Here is a 16,906-nt window from a genome sequence, read left to right as displayed (position 1 = left end):
TTTGTCGGGTGTGATTACTAAGGTACTTTCACACTGGACCACTTTGATTCCAGTGATAAACTAGGGATTCTTTGGTAGTTGATGAACCCAAACGCAAATCCCAATCGATCCACTTTGATAAGTTGTAGGTGATATTCTCACATAGTTATAAAGATTCGATTTACACACATCAATAACTCTCAGAACGTTACTGTAGATTGTAATGTTAATCGGCTACACATTTGAGTATACAAGACAGAAGATGCATGCACAACTTGCTAAAGCAATCCAATTACAACCCTCATTGGGTTGGAAGTCATTCAACCCGTAAAACGCCTGTCATGATCCCGCACCCTGCTTGAATGGTGATTAAGAAATAGGGAGACCAGGGAGAGGAACCCCCCATCATAAGAAACGTAGAGAAAGATCAGGTCATGTCCAAGAAAGTAAGACAATATAGAAAAGAACGGAAATATAAAGAGCAAACCCCGCCAACAATAATAGGAGATAGCTAGAACATCAATATTCACTGCTCACAAATGCACAAAGTGAGGTATAACTCCTTCAGGTCCCTATATAGTGTACGGGACTTCGATGAGAAAAGCACAGCCAAGCAAAAATAAAGCATAAGCATAACATGCACAGGACATGATACCCCTGCTGCGAGGAACATCGATGCCAATTGACCGTCTGTCTCAATGCACAGCATTCAACAGATCTCCGAAGCTCGACGTTTCCTTCTTCATCTTCCAGTTGTTGCGTTTATTTTCTCGTTTCTTCATCATTTCGGCCCAGCCTTCGTCATCATCCTCGTCATCTTGCTCCGCACCAACGTTCGGCTTGCTAACGCTTGTTGGTTTACTATCACTGGGCATGGGACGATGGCTCATCCGAGACGCCTGTGGCGCTGCCGGAGTTGCCGCTGAAAGCGATGACTTCCGGTTCTCATCATTCCATGGCTTCGGTATGGACGAGGAACTGACATTAACTAGCTCGGGTTGTATCGTAGAGACGGGCCTGTAACGCGGCGCCAGACCAACATTACTGCGTTCCGATGGTGCAATAGACGGCGCATACCCTTGCCCGGCTGGCGTGCTTGGCCGGAGGCCTCCAGATACATGTGGCATTGCTGCACTATTGAGACGGGAGGAGACATTCGGATCAAGCATGCTCAGCGTCCGCTGGTCTCCCGAGTACCCAGCATGGGCGTTGTTCATGTTGCCAGCGGAGGGCATTGAGGATGGGCGCGCATTCACATTGGCACCGAGCGTGGGTGGAGGGCCGACTGGTGGCATTAATTGAGTGCTCTGCCCGCCCTGCATGTGGATCATCTGCTGCATCCACTGCATCTGCATCTGCACCATTTGCGTCATCTGCTGAGACAATTCTATCTGCGCCTGTTCAGTCGCGGAGATCGTCGGCTGAACGCCGCCGGCATTGGGCGAGCTTAGACTCATCATCGTGTAAGGCCTCGGAACGCCGCCAGGGTGAACAGGTGGCATAGGCATTCCGCCTTGATAGTCATACATGGCTTGGGTATTAGGGCTTCCTCGCCGCATTGCCCTTGCCCGCTCCTCCGTGGCAATGACGCCTACTAGACCTCCGGGCGGTAGCGCAGGCGAAGGTCCACCGTGAACTGATACTCCTCCCCCCAAGGCCAGAGACTCTCTGTTAGATTGATTCACCAGGCTGGCTCCAAAATAAGGGTCTCGCGGCAAGTTTCGGGCAAAAACAGGGAGACTTCCACGATTGTTGGGATCACGTTCTGCAACGGAAGCAGGAGACGGGGATGACAAGTACGGTTGCTGGAAAGACGCTCGAAGGTTAGGGATGGAGCTAGATGGTGCCAGGCGGCTTGGGGGGCGGTTCCTGTTTGGGAATCCATGAGCTGCCAGAATCCCCAGAGGAATCTCTTCGTCATCATCACCATCACTGTTTTTCCCACTCCCCGAGATGTTTCCCGGCTGTAATAAATTCGGCGCACTCCTACTAGCCTGGTCCATTTCGGTTCTCATAGCTGGCGCGGGAGATTCCTGGCCAGTCACCTTCATCATTTGCTGTCGATAAACTGAAAGATGGGCCTCTTGCTTGCGCCGCTGTCTTTCGGCCTCACGGTCTTTCTCCACCTCGTCATCGTCATCGTAATCGCTCTCGGCAGAGTTCTCACTCTTCGAGGCGTCGCTGTTCGACCGTCTGAGCTCTTGCTGCTGACGATAATGTTCGAACTGGGATGGAGTCATGACTTTATTCGTAGAGGAGACCGATACCGGCTGTGCTTTTTCGTATTGGGCGGCCAGACGGGCGTGGGCTGCAATCGACGGATCGAGGTGATCCGACAGCACAGGGGAGCTCAATGAGTCTTTGTGGACAGAATCTCGGCGATCAGGATGGGAAGTATTTGCCCCAGACTGGCCGAACAATGGGGCATCATTTTCTGTATCTGAAGCCCCGTGATCAGCCATGAATGGTACTTGTGAGCTTCTCTTAGAGTACAGAGACTCCATGATTAATTTCGCATCCTCATCTTCAACGGGCACAGAGTCTCGTCTGTTAGAGTACACTCCACTTCTCCTTAGACCTTTGTCCGCTGTCGTTCGGGGCTTTGCCAAAGAACGATGGGAGGTAGTAGCCAAAGGTGTAGTAGCGGACAGAGGGGTAGATTTGCGCCGGTCTCCAACGGCGACTGTATCAATATTGCGTTGATGTAATTGTGTTGCCGGTTGTTCGCTAGGTGAATCAAGTGTGGTCAGAAGGCCATCCTCCGAATGTCGGCTATCCCAAGAGTATGGTGATGGCTCAACCTCCTTTGACCGGTCGGTATCAATAGGAGCAGGGCGCGAGACTTTTTCATCCTTCCGAGGCAAGGCATCCGGTCGGCTGGCAGGTCCGGATGAGTCCTACGGTAAAAGGTTAGCGTTGCGCTGCATTACTTCGCCGAATTGGCAATGCAACAATATAGAGGCTTGGAATTGAGATACTGAACACAGAAAAGGAAATCCATCTTACCAGGTCTCCTGGTTGATCGAGAGAAGAGTCCTTCGACCCATAATAGCGCTTTCCAATATCACCGAACATGTTTTGGAAGTCGTCGTCGATTTTTCCAATTTGAAGTTCTGTATCAGGAAGCTTGGGAGGTGTTGCAGTGCTTGATGTGCTTGTCGTCATTCCTCTGCTTCTGGAAGGACCCGGTGTAGATGGCTGAGGCGGAGGTGTCGCCGCAGATGCCTTGGAGAACCTCCCGCCGAACGAAAACGTGCGACCCGCTGCGCGAATCGCACCCGACAGAGGAGGGATTGGTATATCGTAGAGGTTCCGAGTGTGTGGCGACTGGGATTCGGGCTGTGGCCCGTCCGTTGAACGGCGTGTTGATGTGCGAGGTCGCGCAAATGATGTACCTTCGAATGTACTTTCACCACGACTCAAGGTCAGCTCAGCCACGTCTTACCGGGATGAGGAAAAGGGGCAAGGAATCATCGGGCGAACGAGGGGGCTCATACTGATGTCTTGCTGGTTGGGACTCATGCAAAGCAAAGATGTTGTCATCCTCCGAGGGTGAGTCTAAAGGTTGACCTTCGCTTAAGCGCTTTGCCACCAAGTTCCCATCACTAAACGACTTTTTGTCGCCGGACGGTCGCTCAAAGACTCGAAATGATGACTGAGGAGGATTTTGCACTTCCTCTAGAGCATTGCTAGACGACTTTCGACGGGCGAAGCCCTTGGGGAGCTTGATTGGCATTGGGCTGAAACCAAGGCGACCACTAGTGACGCCGGAACCACTTCCAGAGAAATTGAGGGCGCTGCCACCGGCTCCAAAGTCCGCGAAAGCCCCAACCCTTTCTCGGCTGCGTTACTCGATTCCCATAAACCGGGATTCCGCGACGGGTAGAGGGGGGATGGGGGGGAAGAGGGGAGTATGAATTTGGAAGATTCTGGGCCTGTCCAATCCGCACCGATTTCGATCGTAGCGGGGCTTCTGGTCAAGAGATTGACGGGAAATGAAGTGAATGACGTGAATGGGCGAAAATAGCGTCCAGAAGGTCTTGTAGTGGATAAGGATGCTTTGAGCTCACTCAGGGGGGGGAATAGGAGAAGATCGAGAGAATAGGCGAGGTGGCCTGAGGGAAGGTTTCTGATACACCGTCTAATCGATCAAGAGCAGCCAGGACCTATTGATTCACATGCGGCCAGCGGGGCTTAGAGGCTAGCAATTATGATAAATTAAGAAGGGCCATAGGTACGCATCGGTGTGGATTCCGGTCGTTGTTGGCGAGGATGGGGACCTCTCCTCCGATCGGTTTTAGAAGGGTAAATAAAACAAACCCACCCGGGAGACCAGAGAGAGGGGGGGAAATGGATGAGTCTGCGATGACAAAGGCGAGATTCCTCTTGTAAGAAACGCCAAACCGAAACCGCAACAAGAGCAGAGACAAAAAGAAAAGATCATGAAAATAAAAAAAGATGGAGGGGGAAAAAATTGATAATAATAATAATGCAACACAATTACAAGGAATAAAAGAAATCAGGGGACAAATCCAATAGTAGTGGGCAGAATCAAAACACCCAGTGACGAGGAAGGGAAAAGGGGGGCGGGGGGAAGGAAAGGGAAAAGGGCGCAGATCAGTCAGTATTAGTGAGTTTGAGAGAGACTACGGAGTAATGGGAAAGAAAAACTACGCAGGACTAATCCAGTTTCTCTAGTTACTTGTTGTTGTTTAAGTAGTCTACATACTAAAAAGGTTAAGCCTGATGCAAATCTGGCATAAAAATTGATCAGAGTACTCCGTACTACTAGTAGTATTAGATAGTAGTGAATAGTTAGTACTCCGTAATACTAACAGTAATGGTAATAGCCATAATCGTAATAATAGCAGCAGCGGCGGCAACCGCTGTAATGCTAAGTTTTACAAGATTGAACAAAGAGGCTAAATTTTTCATGGGAATGATGGGGGTCCAAAAAATTTTGAGAATCCCTATCTATCTATGGAGTGGAAGGTAGTTTAGCTGAAGAGAAATAGAAACAAGCGGCACCCACCCAAGGACCAACCGCTCTTCCAGTCCCAAGACATCTTTCTCTGTCTCTGTCTGTCTGTCTCTCTCTACCACTTTTCTCTCAGCAGACCCTGGAGAGTGGATTGGAGGGTGGAGCCCGGCGCGTTAGTCCGGCGGCGAGCAACCCCAAATATAGTATCTCTGACTCTGACTTTGAGTCTTCCGATCTCTGAGCGGTTAGTGAGTGAGCAATACCAGCCAAAAACTCAGTCGGCGCCCCCGGTTTGGTTGGTCAGATCATCCCAGATTGAAACATCTACCTGGTTCAAGACTAAATATAAACAATAACCTAATAGATTTCCAGAAGCAAATGAAAAGAAAAACAAGAAATCAGAATAGGACTACTAAGAATATTGCCGCCCGGGTAGCTGACAACGCTTTTTGGTATCCATCTAGACCCTACAGTTGTAGGTAGTCACTTATTTCTTACTTTTGCCAACCACCCTGGTGCAGGAGAAGACGCCTGAAAGGAACCGGAAATAACTTTCTCTTGATTCTTTTCGCTTCTCCAAAACGAAGAAAGAGGAAGGCCCCAAAGAGATCAATGAAAGGTGGGGTGGGGGGTTGGTATCAGGCCTAGAACTGGCCGAGGTAGCTAAATTGATAGGGACACGGTCCGTTCCAAGGCATTCCACCATTCCACCGCCGTCAAATGTCATGTAAGGGGCCCAACCACTAACTACCGCCATCCGACGTACCTCTCGAAGGCTAGGCATTCCTGTCTCGAAGTAGATGACTCTTCTCCTACCGCTCAGTCAGACATTCGATTAATATAGCCGCTCAGCTGGTTAGCATCCATTCCTTCACTCTTTTAATCTTCCTTTTCGGCGACTCAAAGCTAACTAACTATCTTCTACAAGTTATTAGTAGTGATGCTGATGCTGATTACTACCTGTCAGATTGAACATCTCCCTTTGATCAAGTCGGTCGTTCGGAGGATGATCACTCTAACTAGTTACAAGCTAGTCGTCCACTGTCAGCATGACTATGCGGATGCTACGTGAACAAGCTGGGTTATCATATGCGATATAGGGTATTTTAGTTCGACAGTATTTGTGTCCCACTACCCGTGTGTAGTGATGACTTCAGCTATGATACTAGTATGAAGTACGTAGTCTTGTCATATTCCTCAGTCGCTCGATACACCCCGTGACTCAAAGCAGGTAGTATGTATTGTACTATTCAATAACACGTTTCCTCTTATAAGACAGCCGATAGCTATCCATCCGGTACTTATTTTGTGCTTCGGTACCATAAAGACGCAATCAACCACTTGCCGGTTACGGTAGATTCCATTGCCCAATCACAGAACTTTCGTGAAACATGGGCAGAAATTCATTCATTAATATAGCTCGTTATGCACGTTCCATTGTGATGCTTAGTCTAGGGAGACCGAAATCGATAAGTATGTTTCACCCTATCGACTAGTAATATAGCAACAAAAGACAGAAAGGAAGATGGGCATGGCGGTTGCGCCAATAGCACACAATGAATGAGCTGCTCATCATTCCAGGTAGGCAGGGGCAGGGGCCCTCAGACTTATCTAGTAGTGATGGCCCTGAAGGACAATGGGGTCTTGAGCTTTCAATCCGCCAATCAAAGCAACTCCAGCCGGAACCTGAGCATCTCGCAAGTTGAAACACGCGAAAGCAACCAATTTCTGGAGTTTAGGACAGCACCGAAAAATCCAACCAACAACATAATCATCAACAACTGTATGAAAAGAAACATCTAGTTCCTCGAGCTTGGGGTACGTTTTCCCGACCGCAAATACTTCTTCGAAAGCAGAGCGAGACACATGGCGACAAGATGCGATGTTTAATTTCTGTAGCCCGGGCCCTGAATGGTTCATGAGAGCCACGAAACCTTGGGATGCAAGGCCAATTGCATCTACAGGTCCATCAGGGTTCGAATTATCGACATCTCTCGTAGACGAAAGATCCACGAATTCCAATGGCGGATTACTCCAGCCGGTGAAGAGAGAGACGAAGCCTCTGTCACTACACACAGCATTGTCAGAAAAGCGAAGTTTCGTCAAGGCGCGGCAATTGAGATGTATAAGATCCAGGAGACGGTCATCTGCGGTAGATAGTCCTTCCAAGGACAACGTCCGCAAGCGTGGGCTGACTTTTGAGATTGTGTTGAGAAGGATCTCATTATCCACTTCCTGAACGAAATTCAAAGACAAGTGCTGCAAGGATTCCAGGTCGGCAATAGCTTGGAGAGAGCGATTACCCATCTTCCAGCACTGCTTTAGTTTCAGTCGCTGAAGCACTGTGCATTCCCTGCACATCACTTCCACGGTGTCATCGTCCAGAGAACAATCAAGATTGGATAATTTGAGTGATTCCAATTGAGGCCCCAATTTTCGGAAAAGCTGCCGCCAACATGCATCTGATATCAAATTCGTAGCATCTAGCTGCAAACGCTTGATCTTCAAGTTGCGGTCCAACAAGTATTCGACTACCTTATCTTTCATTTGACCAGCAAAGCGAAGGTTCACGTGAAACAAATTAGGCATGAAAGCAAAGATTTTCTCGAAATCCTGTGTCTCAAGCTCTGTTGCAAATTAGCATCCTCATACCTTGGCCTATTGACACACTGAGATTGAGACGATCTAATTATCTAAAGTGATGGTACAACAATAAGGCTAAAGGAATCAAAGGGACAGGAAATAAAACGGGGGGGGGTGGAGAACCGAACTTGAATTTGAGAACGTACTTGCAGCATCATATATATCAACGAACTTAAGTTCTGACCGAAGAAACAAATTAAGTGTTCTTGAAGTCAAGACACGCCTCTTGCACAATATCTGACTGAGACGATGAAGCAACTGCGGGGGCAGATCCCCAAACTCTTCGATATCGTTGATGTTGTCAGCTACTTTCTATAGCAACTGAAGGTTAGCAGACGGTCATGTTTGTGATCAGACCTTGACGTACCTTTGTACACATCTCTGCTAAGCTCGGAGCGCCCGGTTGAGCAAGCCCATCGAGCAGGTTACTTTGCTTCTGGCGACGACCACTCCGTGGCCCCCGCCTATTAGCCTTGGGTTTTTTATTATCATCCGCTAGCTCCTTGGAGCATTTTGCACAGAGAAGACCTCCGTGGGGACCAGCTTTGCTGTAGGGGGTGACTGTGAAACGTTTGCCACATGTCTCGCAATTCTCGAGCTGATATGCAAAGGGCTGGGAATTCTTGTACATCATTTCTCGGGCGATATCATCATCGTCATCGGATCCACCGGCGCCTTGAGCCTTACGACGAGCAAACTCTTTGCTTTTCTTGATCTTTGCAAGGGCGACAGCCTCTTTCCGTTTCCGCTTTTTCTTGTCTGCTGCCGACTCATCCGGATTTTGGTATTCATCATCATCATCATCATCATCATCATCAAGATCAACTTCTCGTCGTTCAACAGCTGCCCGGCGCTCAAATTGCCTTAGTCGTGTAGAATGATCTTGCTGGATCTGAGCAGCAGATATGTTGTTCGACTGCAGATTATCATGAGTTTGTCAGTGGTGAGGCTGCCAGGAGAAGTCACAAATGACCATTGAAACAACTGAAGCAGGAACAGACAAAATGCGCCTACTTACAGCCAAGAAATCGGTCAAAGCAGAGTGCCTAGATAGTGACTTCAGTAAAGAATACGGATGACGACAAGGGAAAAATGGAACCTATCGAGAACATACGGGCCCCTGATTTGATTCCTCGTTTGCCTTCTGTTCGCCCTGATATGCTGCTGTCAGCGACCAGAATATATATCTTCAGTAGTGAATTTAGTACAAACATTTTTGAAACCTAATATGAGATTAGAATGTAGACGAATGTAGACGAATATAGCTGATAGAACGATTGTTCTACTGAAAGGCAATCAGGGTGGCGACACTTGCAGGTCACAGGAACCCGTGGTGATTTCGCGTTCCACTTAACGCGAGAGTCGACGGGCGGGCTTATCGCTTCGTGTTCGGCCAAGGGGAAATGATAACAATTAAATCCAAAGGGAGGCCGAGGCCAGGCAACAGTCAGCAAAACGATGATTCGGTGCCTAGAGTTGCTCCATCAAATGGCTAAATCGATGCAGGGAAGCCTTTCTGGGAAGAAAGAAAATTTTTTCCCTCGCCCCAAAGTCCCATCATCCTGGCCCTTTATTCCGATAAGCCGCGGCCAAGGTACGGAGTACACAACCTCCCCTAGCTATTGGTCCCCGGGTGGCGCTGCATCAACCGCTTGCCTCACTTTTTCGCCAAATACGACTGTGACAACCATCAAGTTATCTCACACTCATCGGGGTCAGCTCTCACAGAATACCTGGTCACCTGGTTCACCATAATGCAGAGAAGGTCATCGACCACAAGGACGGGGATTACCCCACTAGCTGGTAAGGCCTCTTTGTCGGATCTTCCCGTCTATTTCGAACCCCAAAGGCACAATGACGGCAGGAAGAATTATATGGATACCTAAACAATACAAGATTACAAGTCAATGAGAACTTTTATTAGCAGCGACTAACACTTCGGGCACCACCAGATACCTCGTCCATACCTAGGCGAACCTCTGCGAGACTGGCTAGAGCATCCTCATCAGCTTATACTGGGAACTCAAACGATTCAGAAAATGCAAGTGATTCCATAGGCCGGAAGCCTGCGGTGGCAGCGGAGATGTCTTATGGGAATAAACCATACTCTGTCGAAGTTGCAATCCCTTTGGGGAGACAACCGGTGTCATCTTCATCTGCTTCTCCTCTTCCAATCGGAGATGTATCGGGAGATGAAGACGTAACACCTGCATACAGTACCCCAGCAACCAGTATGACCCTCACACCTGTGGAATCAGATACAACCCGACCGGGAAAGAGGGTCAGTGCCTCTACACGTGCCCGCGAATTACGATCGAGTGCTATGTCTTTACATGCACCACGAGGATCTAAGAGGTCCTCGGCAACACTATCCACAGGCCATTCCACACTTGAAGATTCTGATGCAGTATTGGCCCAGCACCTTCAGGCCCAAGAATATCAAGAACCACCTTTTAAGTTACGAAGGGCCTCGAGACGGGTTCAAACCAGAATGGACGACTCTGCTGAAGAAGATAGTGTACCCGGGCTCGATCCTGATAACGATACATATGGGGATCTATCCATGGGACCGACCCGTTCGGGCGGAGTGAGAAGGTCTCTTCGATCAGCTAACAAGGGTAGCCTTCGCCAGGGATCCCCCATTGATGTGGGCGATGGCGGAATAGACGACGATTTTTCAACTGACATTGAGTCAGTCTCTTCTGTATCTTCTCCAAGTGAGGATGAACCTCTCGTTCCAAGGAGACGCTCCAGGATCGGAAATACGCGGAATGCCAGAGGCCGAACCGCCACACGAGGGATTACACGCAGGGCAGGCAGAAATGCTCGCTCAGAGCCAGCAGAGACAGGAAGAAGGCGGCACCGTGTATGTTTCATATATTGCATTATCTGTCACGCCATATCTAACAAAATGCGCAGGCTGCCAGGGAAAGACAAAAGCTGGAAAGGCAACACCCATGTGTCGTCACAATGTGGGATGAACTGAGAAACACTCCTCTGATAACGCCGATAATGGCGGAGCAGCCTCCGGGCATATCGAGAACACTCAAGTCATTCCAGCTTGAAGGCCTGAGCTGGATGATGCAACAAGAAAAGTCTCATTACAAGGGTGGGTTGTTAGGAGACGAGATGGGCATGGGCAAAACAATCCAGGCCGTTTCTCTTCTTATGTCCGATTATCCCGCCGGTAGGCCGTCGCTTGTCGTCGTTCCTCCAGTTGCTCTGATGCAATGGCAATCAGAGATCAGAGTATGCCTGTCAGAACCCTAAACTCGTAGTGTTGCTAATACGTTAGACTAGGAATATACGAACGGCCAATTAAATGTCCTCATCTACCACAATTCGAATTCTAAGGTCAAAACTCTCTCCAAGAAGGACCTTCTGGCTTTTGACGTGATAATGATTTCCTGTGCGGTGAACCTATAAAATGAGTTACATGTACGGAAAACTGACATAACATGATCTCTTCAGATTCTGGTCTCGAATCAATTCACCGTAAGGAATTGAAAGGGTGGACTCGCAATGATGGAATAATTCAGGAAAACAGTAAGAAGTGATGTGTTCTACTAAGGTCGCTTATACTAACCAGAAAAGGCGTCATTCATTCTATTCATTACCACCGCCTGATCTTGGATGAAGCGCATAGCATCAAGGTATAGTTGGTCTTGTGTCCCCGCACGATGCCGTGTTATCAAGCTTTGGCAGCTTACGTCTGTAGCAACGTACAACTAGTGTCGCCCGTGCATGCTTTGCACTGAAAGCAAACTACAAATGGTGTTTGTCGGGTACCCCAGTCCAGAATCGGATTGGGGAGTTCTTTTCTCTTCTTCGCTTTTTGGATGTCCGGCCATTTGCCTGCTACTTTTGCAAGCAATGCCAGTGCCAGCTGCTGCACTGGTCACAAGATGCAGAGAAACGATGCACTGAGTGCAGACATAGGTACGGTCTTTCTTGACTACCTACCATTGGCGAAAAGCTAAATTTATTCCCGATATAGTGGATTCAGCCATGTCTCAATCTTCAACCAGGAGATCTTGAACCCTAGTAAGTTGTATATCAACGTACACCGAGTCTTTACTAACTCTCCCGGAGTCACCGAGAGGGACAATCCTCAAGCCCGCAAGGAGGCATTAGCGAAGCTACGCCTCATAACTGATAGGATCATGCTGCGGCGAGTGAAACGAGACCATACGGCTTCGATGGAGCTTCCACCAAAGCGGTTTGTAACCTCTCCGCGCAAGTGGATTGAGAGAAGTGTTAACGTTGTTCCAGTGTTATACTTCATAACGAATTTTTTGGGGAAATTGAACGTGATTTCTCTCAGAGCATTATGACTAACACAACAAGACAGTTTGATACGTATGTGAGCCGCGGTGTCATGTTGAACAATTACGCAAATATTTTCGGTCTTATCATGCAGATGCGCCAAGTTGCAAACCACCCGGACCTTATTCTGAAGAAACACGCGCAAACCGGGCAAAACATACTTGTCTGCTGTATTTGCGATGAACCGGCGGAAGAAGCAATCCGTTCTCGCTGTCATCATGAGTTTTGCCGAAGGTGCGCCAAAGACTACGTTAAGTCATTCGATGCGGGCTCAACCGTCGACTGCCCTCGGTGCCATATCCCTTTGTCAATCGATTTCGAACAACCTGACATTGAGCAAGAGGAAGAGTACATCAAGCAGAACTCCATCATCAACCGGATCCGCATGGAGGACTGGACGTCGTCAACCAAGATTGAGATGCTTGTTTACGAGCTCTATAAACTGAGAAGCAAGAAGCGGACATTGAAGTCAATTGTCTTCTCCCAGTTCACCTCGATGCTGCAGCTCGTGGAATGGCGTCTGCGTCGGGCTGGTTTCAACACCGTCATGCTCGATGGCACTATGACGCCTGCACAACGCCAAAACTCTATCGAGTACTTCATGAACAATGTCGATGTCGAGGTGTTTCTAGTTTCCCTCAAGGCCGGTGGTGTGGCTTTGAATCTCACCGAGGCCTCGAGGGTTTTCATCATTGACCCGTAAGTGGCATTGTCTTGCAGAGAGTAAACAAATGTGCCCCCAACTAACTCTACTGGTGCTAGATGGTGGAACCCAGCTGCTGAGTGGCAGAGTGCTGACCGATGCCATCGCATCGGTCAACGCCGACCTTGTGTCATAACCCGATTGTGCATTGAAGATTCGGTAGAATCTCGAATTGTCTTGCTACAAGAAAAGAAGGCCAATTTGATCAATGGCACCATCAACAAAGATCAAGGGGAAGCTTTAGAGAAGCTTACCCCGGAAGATATGCAATTCTTGTTCAGAGGATCTTAAGTTTGGTCGGACCGAGGAGGGAGACAAGCGCCGAGGCAATTGAGACATAAGAACACACAATTAAGGAAAGTGCAGTGACTCTCGGGAGTAATTTCTGAAATCTAATTGTGACGGCGTTCTTGGTGGTCGGCGCATGCACAATTTGGCATATTATGGATTAAGAATCTCAATGAAGTTCTACTCGCTCTGGAAAATCGGCATATACTCCACACAGTAGAAAGACTGTCCAGGTTGATCGAACAGCTCGAGTATGCCACTTGCCACAATAACTCACTCACTCGATCAGGTCTTACTGGAGTAAGGAAGGGATGAAAAATAGAAGAAAAAAACATACAACAGAAGGGATTCGCTGGTGGTCACCCACCCAACTACTAACCTCCCGGCGTGTGGCTTGAGTACGGCTGAGCGGACGGGAAGCCCTATTTTCCACACCCTGTGGTCGTATGTAGCAGTCCATTTGAAGAGGAAGCTTATATGCAATGCATTAATTTACATATGAATAGCGTAGTTACTATGGCAAATAACGATAATACCAAGATCGTATGGAGTAAGTATATTTCAAAGGGATGTACTCCGTACTTTGGTACCTTCCTTCTCACCTTCCCCTTTCGAGCAGGAGGGCTGAGTAGGTTTAGTAAGAGATTCTAACTAACTAGCTTCGGGATCCCCTGAGGGTCAACCAAACAATTTTATCTGCAGGTCATCCTAAAGTACCACTGTGTATCTATCTAGTGACTGATTGGTACTTTTCGTGTCTCCTCTTGCGTATCTCCCTTGCACAAAAATCCCCGTAGGGCGCTGGAAATGATGTCAGACACACCACTGAAGGCGCCTGAGATGGAGGGGTTCCAACCTGCTTTTTGTGCCTCAAATGCGCTCTTCTCCTTCCTTTCTCTGCCCTATCCGTCGGGGTCCGCGTGTTCCGCCATCGTCATAGCCGCCCTCCGGCCAATGCCACTGAACTGCCTTAGCCTTGCAAGGCTTGCGTAGATTCACAATCTCCAATCTCCATCCCGTGGGGTTAGGGGAAGGCCAAGCACCCATTGGATCTCTCCCTCTGCCCCATTCTTGGTCCGAGATGCGTGGATCGCAATTTTTATCACCCAGGGCTCCCCATTATCACTGACATCAATAGGGGATTTTAAATCTAACCTGCCGATCGTCTGATATCCGTCCCATTCACTTGGGGCACTACGCGACAGACATCCCGTCCGCTGATTGCAAAACCTCGCACAGGCAACTACTTACCATAGTCAACTACTTAGGAGCGACAGCGACCACCCACCATCATCGCCACCGCTCTTGGCCCCCAAATCATGGAAGAACCCCAACCCCGAACACGGCGACGGCATCCAGTCGATAAATATGGCCCAAAGTTCTATGACAAGTCCGAGCAGATGCAGGGTCGGGCTGCCGCTATGAGGGCTGCTTTGAATGGTGACGAGGCGTCTCAGTCAGAGCCTGCTGGGGGGTTCGATAGCACTCCATATCCCTACGCACCACCGGGCTATACACTCAAATTCACCTTCCATCGTGGAGTCAACCTTCCTTGCGCGGATTTTGGGACTTTTTCTTCCGACCCTTATGTGCTCGCCCAATTGATTGTTGATCTACCCCAACGCCACAAGCAGGACCCCGTTATGTCCTTCCGAACACCTACCGTGCGCAAAAATCGGGATCCGGAATGGAATAGCGAATGGATCGTTGCCAATGTCCCTGCGTCAGGATTCCATTTGAAATGTCATGTATATGATGAAGACGCTGCGGACCATGATGACAAACTCGGGAACGCTTACTTGGACGTGGATTCGGTCAATGGGCAGTGGCCCGGCATAAAGGAGCAGAACCTTCGCCTGAAGAAGCGCATGGGCAGCAAGCGGGTCTACCTGTTTGGTAACATCGCCGCGCTGGCGTCGCGACGTCTGGATGTGCAGTCGCATATAGTAATCAGCGTGGAGTGCTTAGGGAAAACACCAGGAGATGAAGGGGCGCATATGTATACCGTTGGACCAAATTACTGGTTCAAGCATTTTTCTCCCCTCATTGGGAGGATAGCGGGGACTAAAGATGAGGTCCAAAGCCAGCGTGATGAGAAGAAAACCGTCACTCGATATAAGTTCGTCCAGCCCTATAACATTTGAAGAACGTAATGCGCTTACAGTCTCTCTGTTCAGTTTCCAAGCCATCCAAATACAGCTCAAGGGCCCTGTGCCTACCGCACTCTATCATCGTTACGTCGAATTTAAGCCATTTGTGGCCGGAATGTTCACGTCACACAGTCTACGTGGAAGGATACTTAATCGCGCGCTGCATCATCAACATGATCGCATCTATAACTTTGACAAGACCACCCTCAGTGGGCAGTTTTCTTCCCCGTGTCCAGAGCTCACCCAGAAGTTTCTTGAGTTTGTGCACTACGCTCAAGGCGGGAGGATCTTTACATATGTCATTACCCTAGATGGGCAATTTCGCTTCACCGAAACGGGGAAGGAATTTGGGATTGATTTGCTGAGTAAACATACGATGCATAGTGATGTATCGATCTATATCGCGTACTCTGGTGAGTTCTTCTTGCGTCGCCTGAAGCATCGCCATCCCCGACACCCGGAATCGATCAATCAATCGGAAACACGCTACTCCGGTGACGAGTCGCTGGCAGAGCCGGAGATATCCACCGATCCGGCCGACTATGAACTTTTCATCGACAATGATAGTGGAACCTATCGTCCCAATGGTCAATACCTGCCTCTGTTGAAACAGCTCATCTCTGCCAATCTACCAGGCCTTCACGTGACCACGCTCGATTGCAAGGAGGATGCAGAGCGAATGGGGGCCCTGAAGAATGAACAAAGAGAGTTCAAGAAGAACGAGGGCAATCATATGATCTTTCTCCAGCGCAGCAATAGCTCTTCGCTTTCCATATCCAGTTCGGATGAAGACGAGCTGAATGAGCGCGGTGAGTCACAACCTCATAAGCGGGATGGCTTTGCGCAAAAGGTACACGATATGCGGGACATGAAGGGTCAAATGATGAGATGGGCGCAGGCAGACCACCATGGCAGTCCAGATGATACTAAGAGTCCGTCTGGGCGTTCAAGGACTGCGCCAGCGCACAGCTCAGCAACATCAAACCCCGCCGAGTAGAATGGCGTGGATGACAGCACAGCCACTTTCGCTGATGGTCGAGTTTAGCTTCCAATCATGCTCAATTGAAAAGGGGGGGGGGGGGGGGTCGTCTCTTCCAGCGTCTATTAATCCTGCCATCCCCTATTTACATCAACAACTTACCTACAACCTCAGGGAGTTCACCCTTTTCCTCACGTGGTGGAAGAACCCCCCACCATCCTAATGCGCCTTCATGGATGACCTTTACCTTTTTTTGTTGTTTCCTTTCCCTTACTCTACCCTGGGTATTCTTACTGACGATATCTTGTAATACGGCGCGGCTGGTTTAATGTCGACAGGCCCTCGAAGAAAGCGGGTTATTATTCATTTTGTGTATGAATTAATGCTAAGTGAGGGGTCTCCAGTCTTCATGCCTCTCCTTCTTTAAATTCTGATCATTGCCTACATAATTGTCAAAGCTAGGAAGGGTTATCATAGGTTTGTGGCCCAAGAGTAGCAATACTACCACAAGGATAAGAGCAAGGCAGATACAAGCCATTATGTAGGCTATCTTGTATGGTGGGTATTGTGGTCCAGGGTACTTTTGGGTAGGAAAAGGTAAGAGCTCACGAGTCGGATCAACAGCACCCCACAGTTTGGGGGGTGTACGTAAAACGGAACACGAGCCAATATCCGCCCCAGTGCATGGTCCCCTCTCAACAGTAAGACTGTTATTCTGCACAGCATACACCATGTGAGGTATCAGATGATGGGAACCCCGCGGACATATGTAAGTATATGTAGTTGAAATATGAACTATCCCCGTGACAAGGAAAAGGAAGAAGAAAACAAGCACGTGGAATGTACAAGGATTCCTA

The 16,906-nt window shown here is 48.7% G+C and overlaps 6 protein-coding genes across 6 annotated transcripts; 2 read left to right on the top strand and 4 right to left on the bottom strand.

The window, feature by feature from the left end:
• Window positions 1-674: 674 nt before the first annotated feature.
• Window positions 675-3,715, bottom strand: ASPBRDRAFT_137357 (uncharacterized protein; the record flags this gene model as incomplete). Its single annotated transcript, XM_067618884.1, has 3 exons — window positions 675-2,876; window positions 2,986-3,374; window positions 3,418-3,715. 3 exons carry the CDS (start codon window positions 3,713-3,715, stop codon window positions 675-677), a joined length of 2,889 nt encoding a protein of 962 aa, XP_067473907.1.
• A 2,663-nt stretch (window positions 3,716-6,378) lies between these two features.
• Window positions 6,379-9,105, bottom strand: rad7 (DNA repair protein Rad7, protein). Its single transcript, XM_067626122.1, has 6 exons — window positions 8,816-9,105; window positions 8,718-8,756; window positions 8,622-8,649; window positions 7,971-8,519; window positions 7,750-7,915; window positions 6,379-7,587 (listed from the first exon to the last, which is right to left on the bottom strand). Coding segments are annotated over exons 1-6 (1,800 nt in total). The 5' UTR covers window positions 8,818-9,105; the 3' UTR covers window positions 6,379-6,571.
• Window positions 9,106-9,415: 310 nt separating this feature from the next.
• On the top strand, window positions 9,416-13,295 carry ASPBRDRAFT_48594 (DNA repair protein RAD16). The gene is made up of 10 exons (XM_067626121.1): window positions 9,416-10,469; window positions 10,523-10,852; window positions 10,904-11,012; window positions 11,075-11,149; window positions 11,198-11,256; window positions 11,322-11,542; window positions 11,601-11,647; window positions 11,696-11,822; window positions 11,876-12,628; window positions 12,692-13,295. Exons 1-10 carry the CDS (start codon window positions 9,687-9,689, stop codon window positions 12,921-12,923), a joined length of 2,736 nt encoding a protein of 911 aa, XP_067473905.1. The 5' UTR covers window positions 9,416-9,686; the 3' UTR covers window positions 12,924-13,295.
• Window positions 13,296-13,822: 527 nt separating this feature from the next.
• On the bottom strand, window positions 13,823-14,167 carry ASPBRDRAFT_137562 (uncharacterized protein; the record flags this gene model as incomplete). Its single annotated transcript, XM_067618911.1, is given in 3 exon segments — window positions 13,823-13,904; window positions 13,920-14,070; window positions 14,116-14,167. Coding segments are annotated over 3 exon segments (285 nt in total), but the record flags the coding sequence as incomplete, so codon positions are not given.
• ASPBRDRAFT_361589 (C2 domain protein) lies at window positions 14,077-16,240 on the top strand. The gene is made up of 2 exons (XM_067623449.1): window positions 14,077-15,039; window positions 15,098-16,240. Exons 1-2 carry the CDS (start codon window positions 14,240-14,242, stop codon window positions 16,065-16,067), a joined length of 1,770 nt encoding a protein of 589 aa, XP_067473903.1. The 5' UTR covers window positions 14,077-14,239; the 3' UTR covers window positions 16,068-16,240.
• Window positions 16,145-16,801, bottom strand: ASPBRDRAFT_48591 (uncharacterized protein). Its single transcript, XM_067626120.1, has one exon. The coding sequence runs from the start codon at window positions 16,780-16,782 to the stop codon at window positions 16,435-16,437; it is 348 nt and encodes a 115-aa protein (XP_067473902.1). The 5' UTR covers window positions 16,783-16,801; the 3' UTR covers window positions 16,145-16,434.
• Window positions 16,802-16,906: the final 105 nt, after the last annotated feature.

The sequence above is a fragment of the Aspergillus brasiliensis genome (genome assembly GCF_001889945.1).
Source record: "Aspergillus brasiliensis CBS 101740 unplaced genomic scaffold ASPBRscaffold_19, whole genome shotgun sequence".
NCBI classification, from domain to species: Eukaryota; Fungi; Ascomycota; class Eurotiomycetes; order Eurotiales; family Aspergillaceae; genus Aspergillus; species Aspergillus brasiliensis.
Note: the sequence above shows the minus strand (reverse complement) of the source record. Positions and strands in the feature narration are given on the sequence as shown.

Excerpts from the sequence above, each read along its gene's own strand:
- ASPBRDRAFT_48594 (XM_067626121.1), top strand. The coding sequence starts at position 9,687 with ATGTCTTATGGGAATAAACCATACTCTGTCGAAGTTGCAATCCCTTTG. Across the intron at positions 11,257-11,321 it reads ATGAAGCGCATAGCATCAAG|CAACGTACAACTAGTGTCGC; the intron begins GTATAGTTGGTC and ends TTACGTCTGTAG. Across the intron at positions 11,823-11,875 it reads ATGGAGCTTCCACCAAAGCG|TGTTATACTTCATAACGAAT; the intron begins GTTTGTAACCTC and ends ACGTTGTTCCAG.
- ASPBRDRAFT_48591 (XM_067626120.1), bottom strand. The coding sequence starts at position 16,782 with ATGGTGTATGCTGTGCAGAATAACAGTCTTACTGTTGAGAGGGGACCA.
- ASPBRDRAFT_361589 (XM_067623449.1), top strand. The coding sequence starts at position 14,240 with ATGGAAGAACCCCAACCCCGAACACGGCGACGGCATCCAGTCGATAAA. Across the intron at positions 15,040-15,097 it reads AAAACCGTCACTCGATATAA|TTTCCAAGCCATCCAAATAC; the intron begins GTTCGTCCAGCC and ends CTCTCTGTTCAG.
- rad7 (XM_067626122.1), bottom strand. Across the intron at positions 8,650-8,717 it reads AGGAATCAAATCAGGGGCCC|GCACTCTGCTTTGACCGATT; the intron begins GTATGTTCTCGA and ends GTCACTATCTAG. Across the intron at positions 7,916-7,970 it reads TAGCAGAGATGTGTACAAAG|AAAGTAGCTGACAACATCAA; the intron begins GTACGTCAAGGT and ends CAGTTGCTATAG.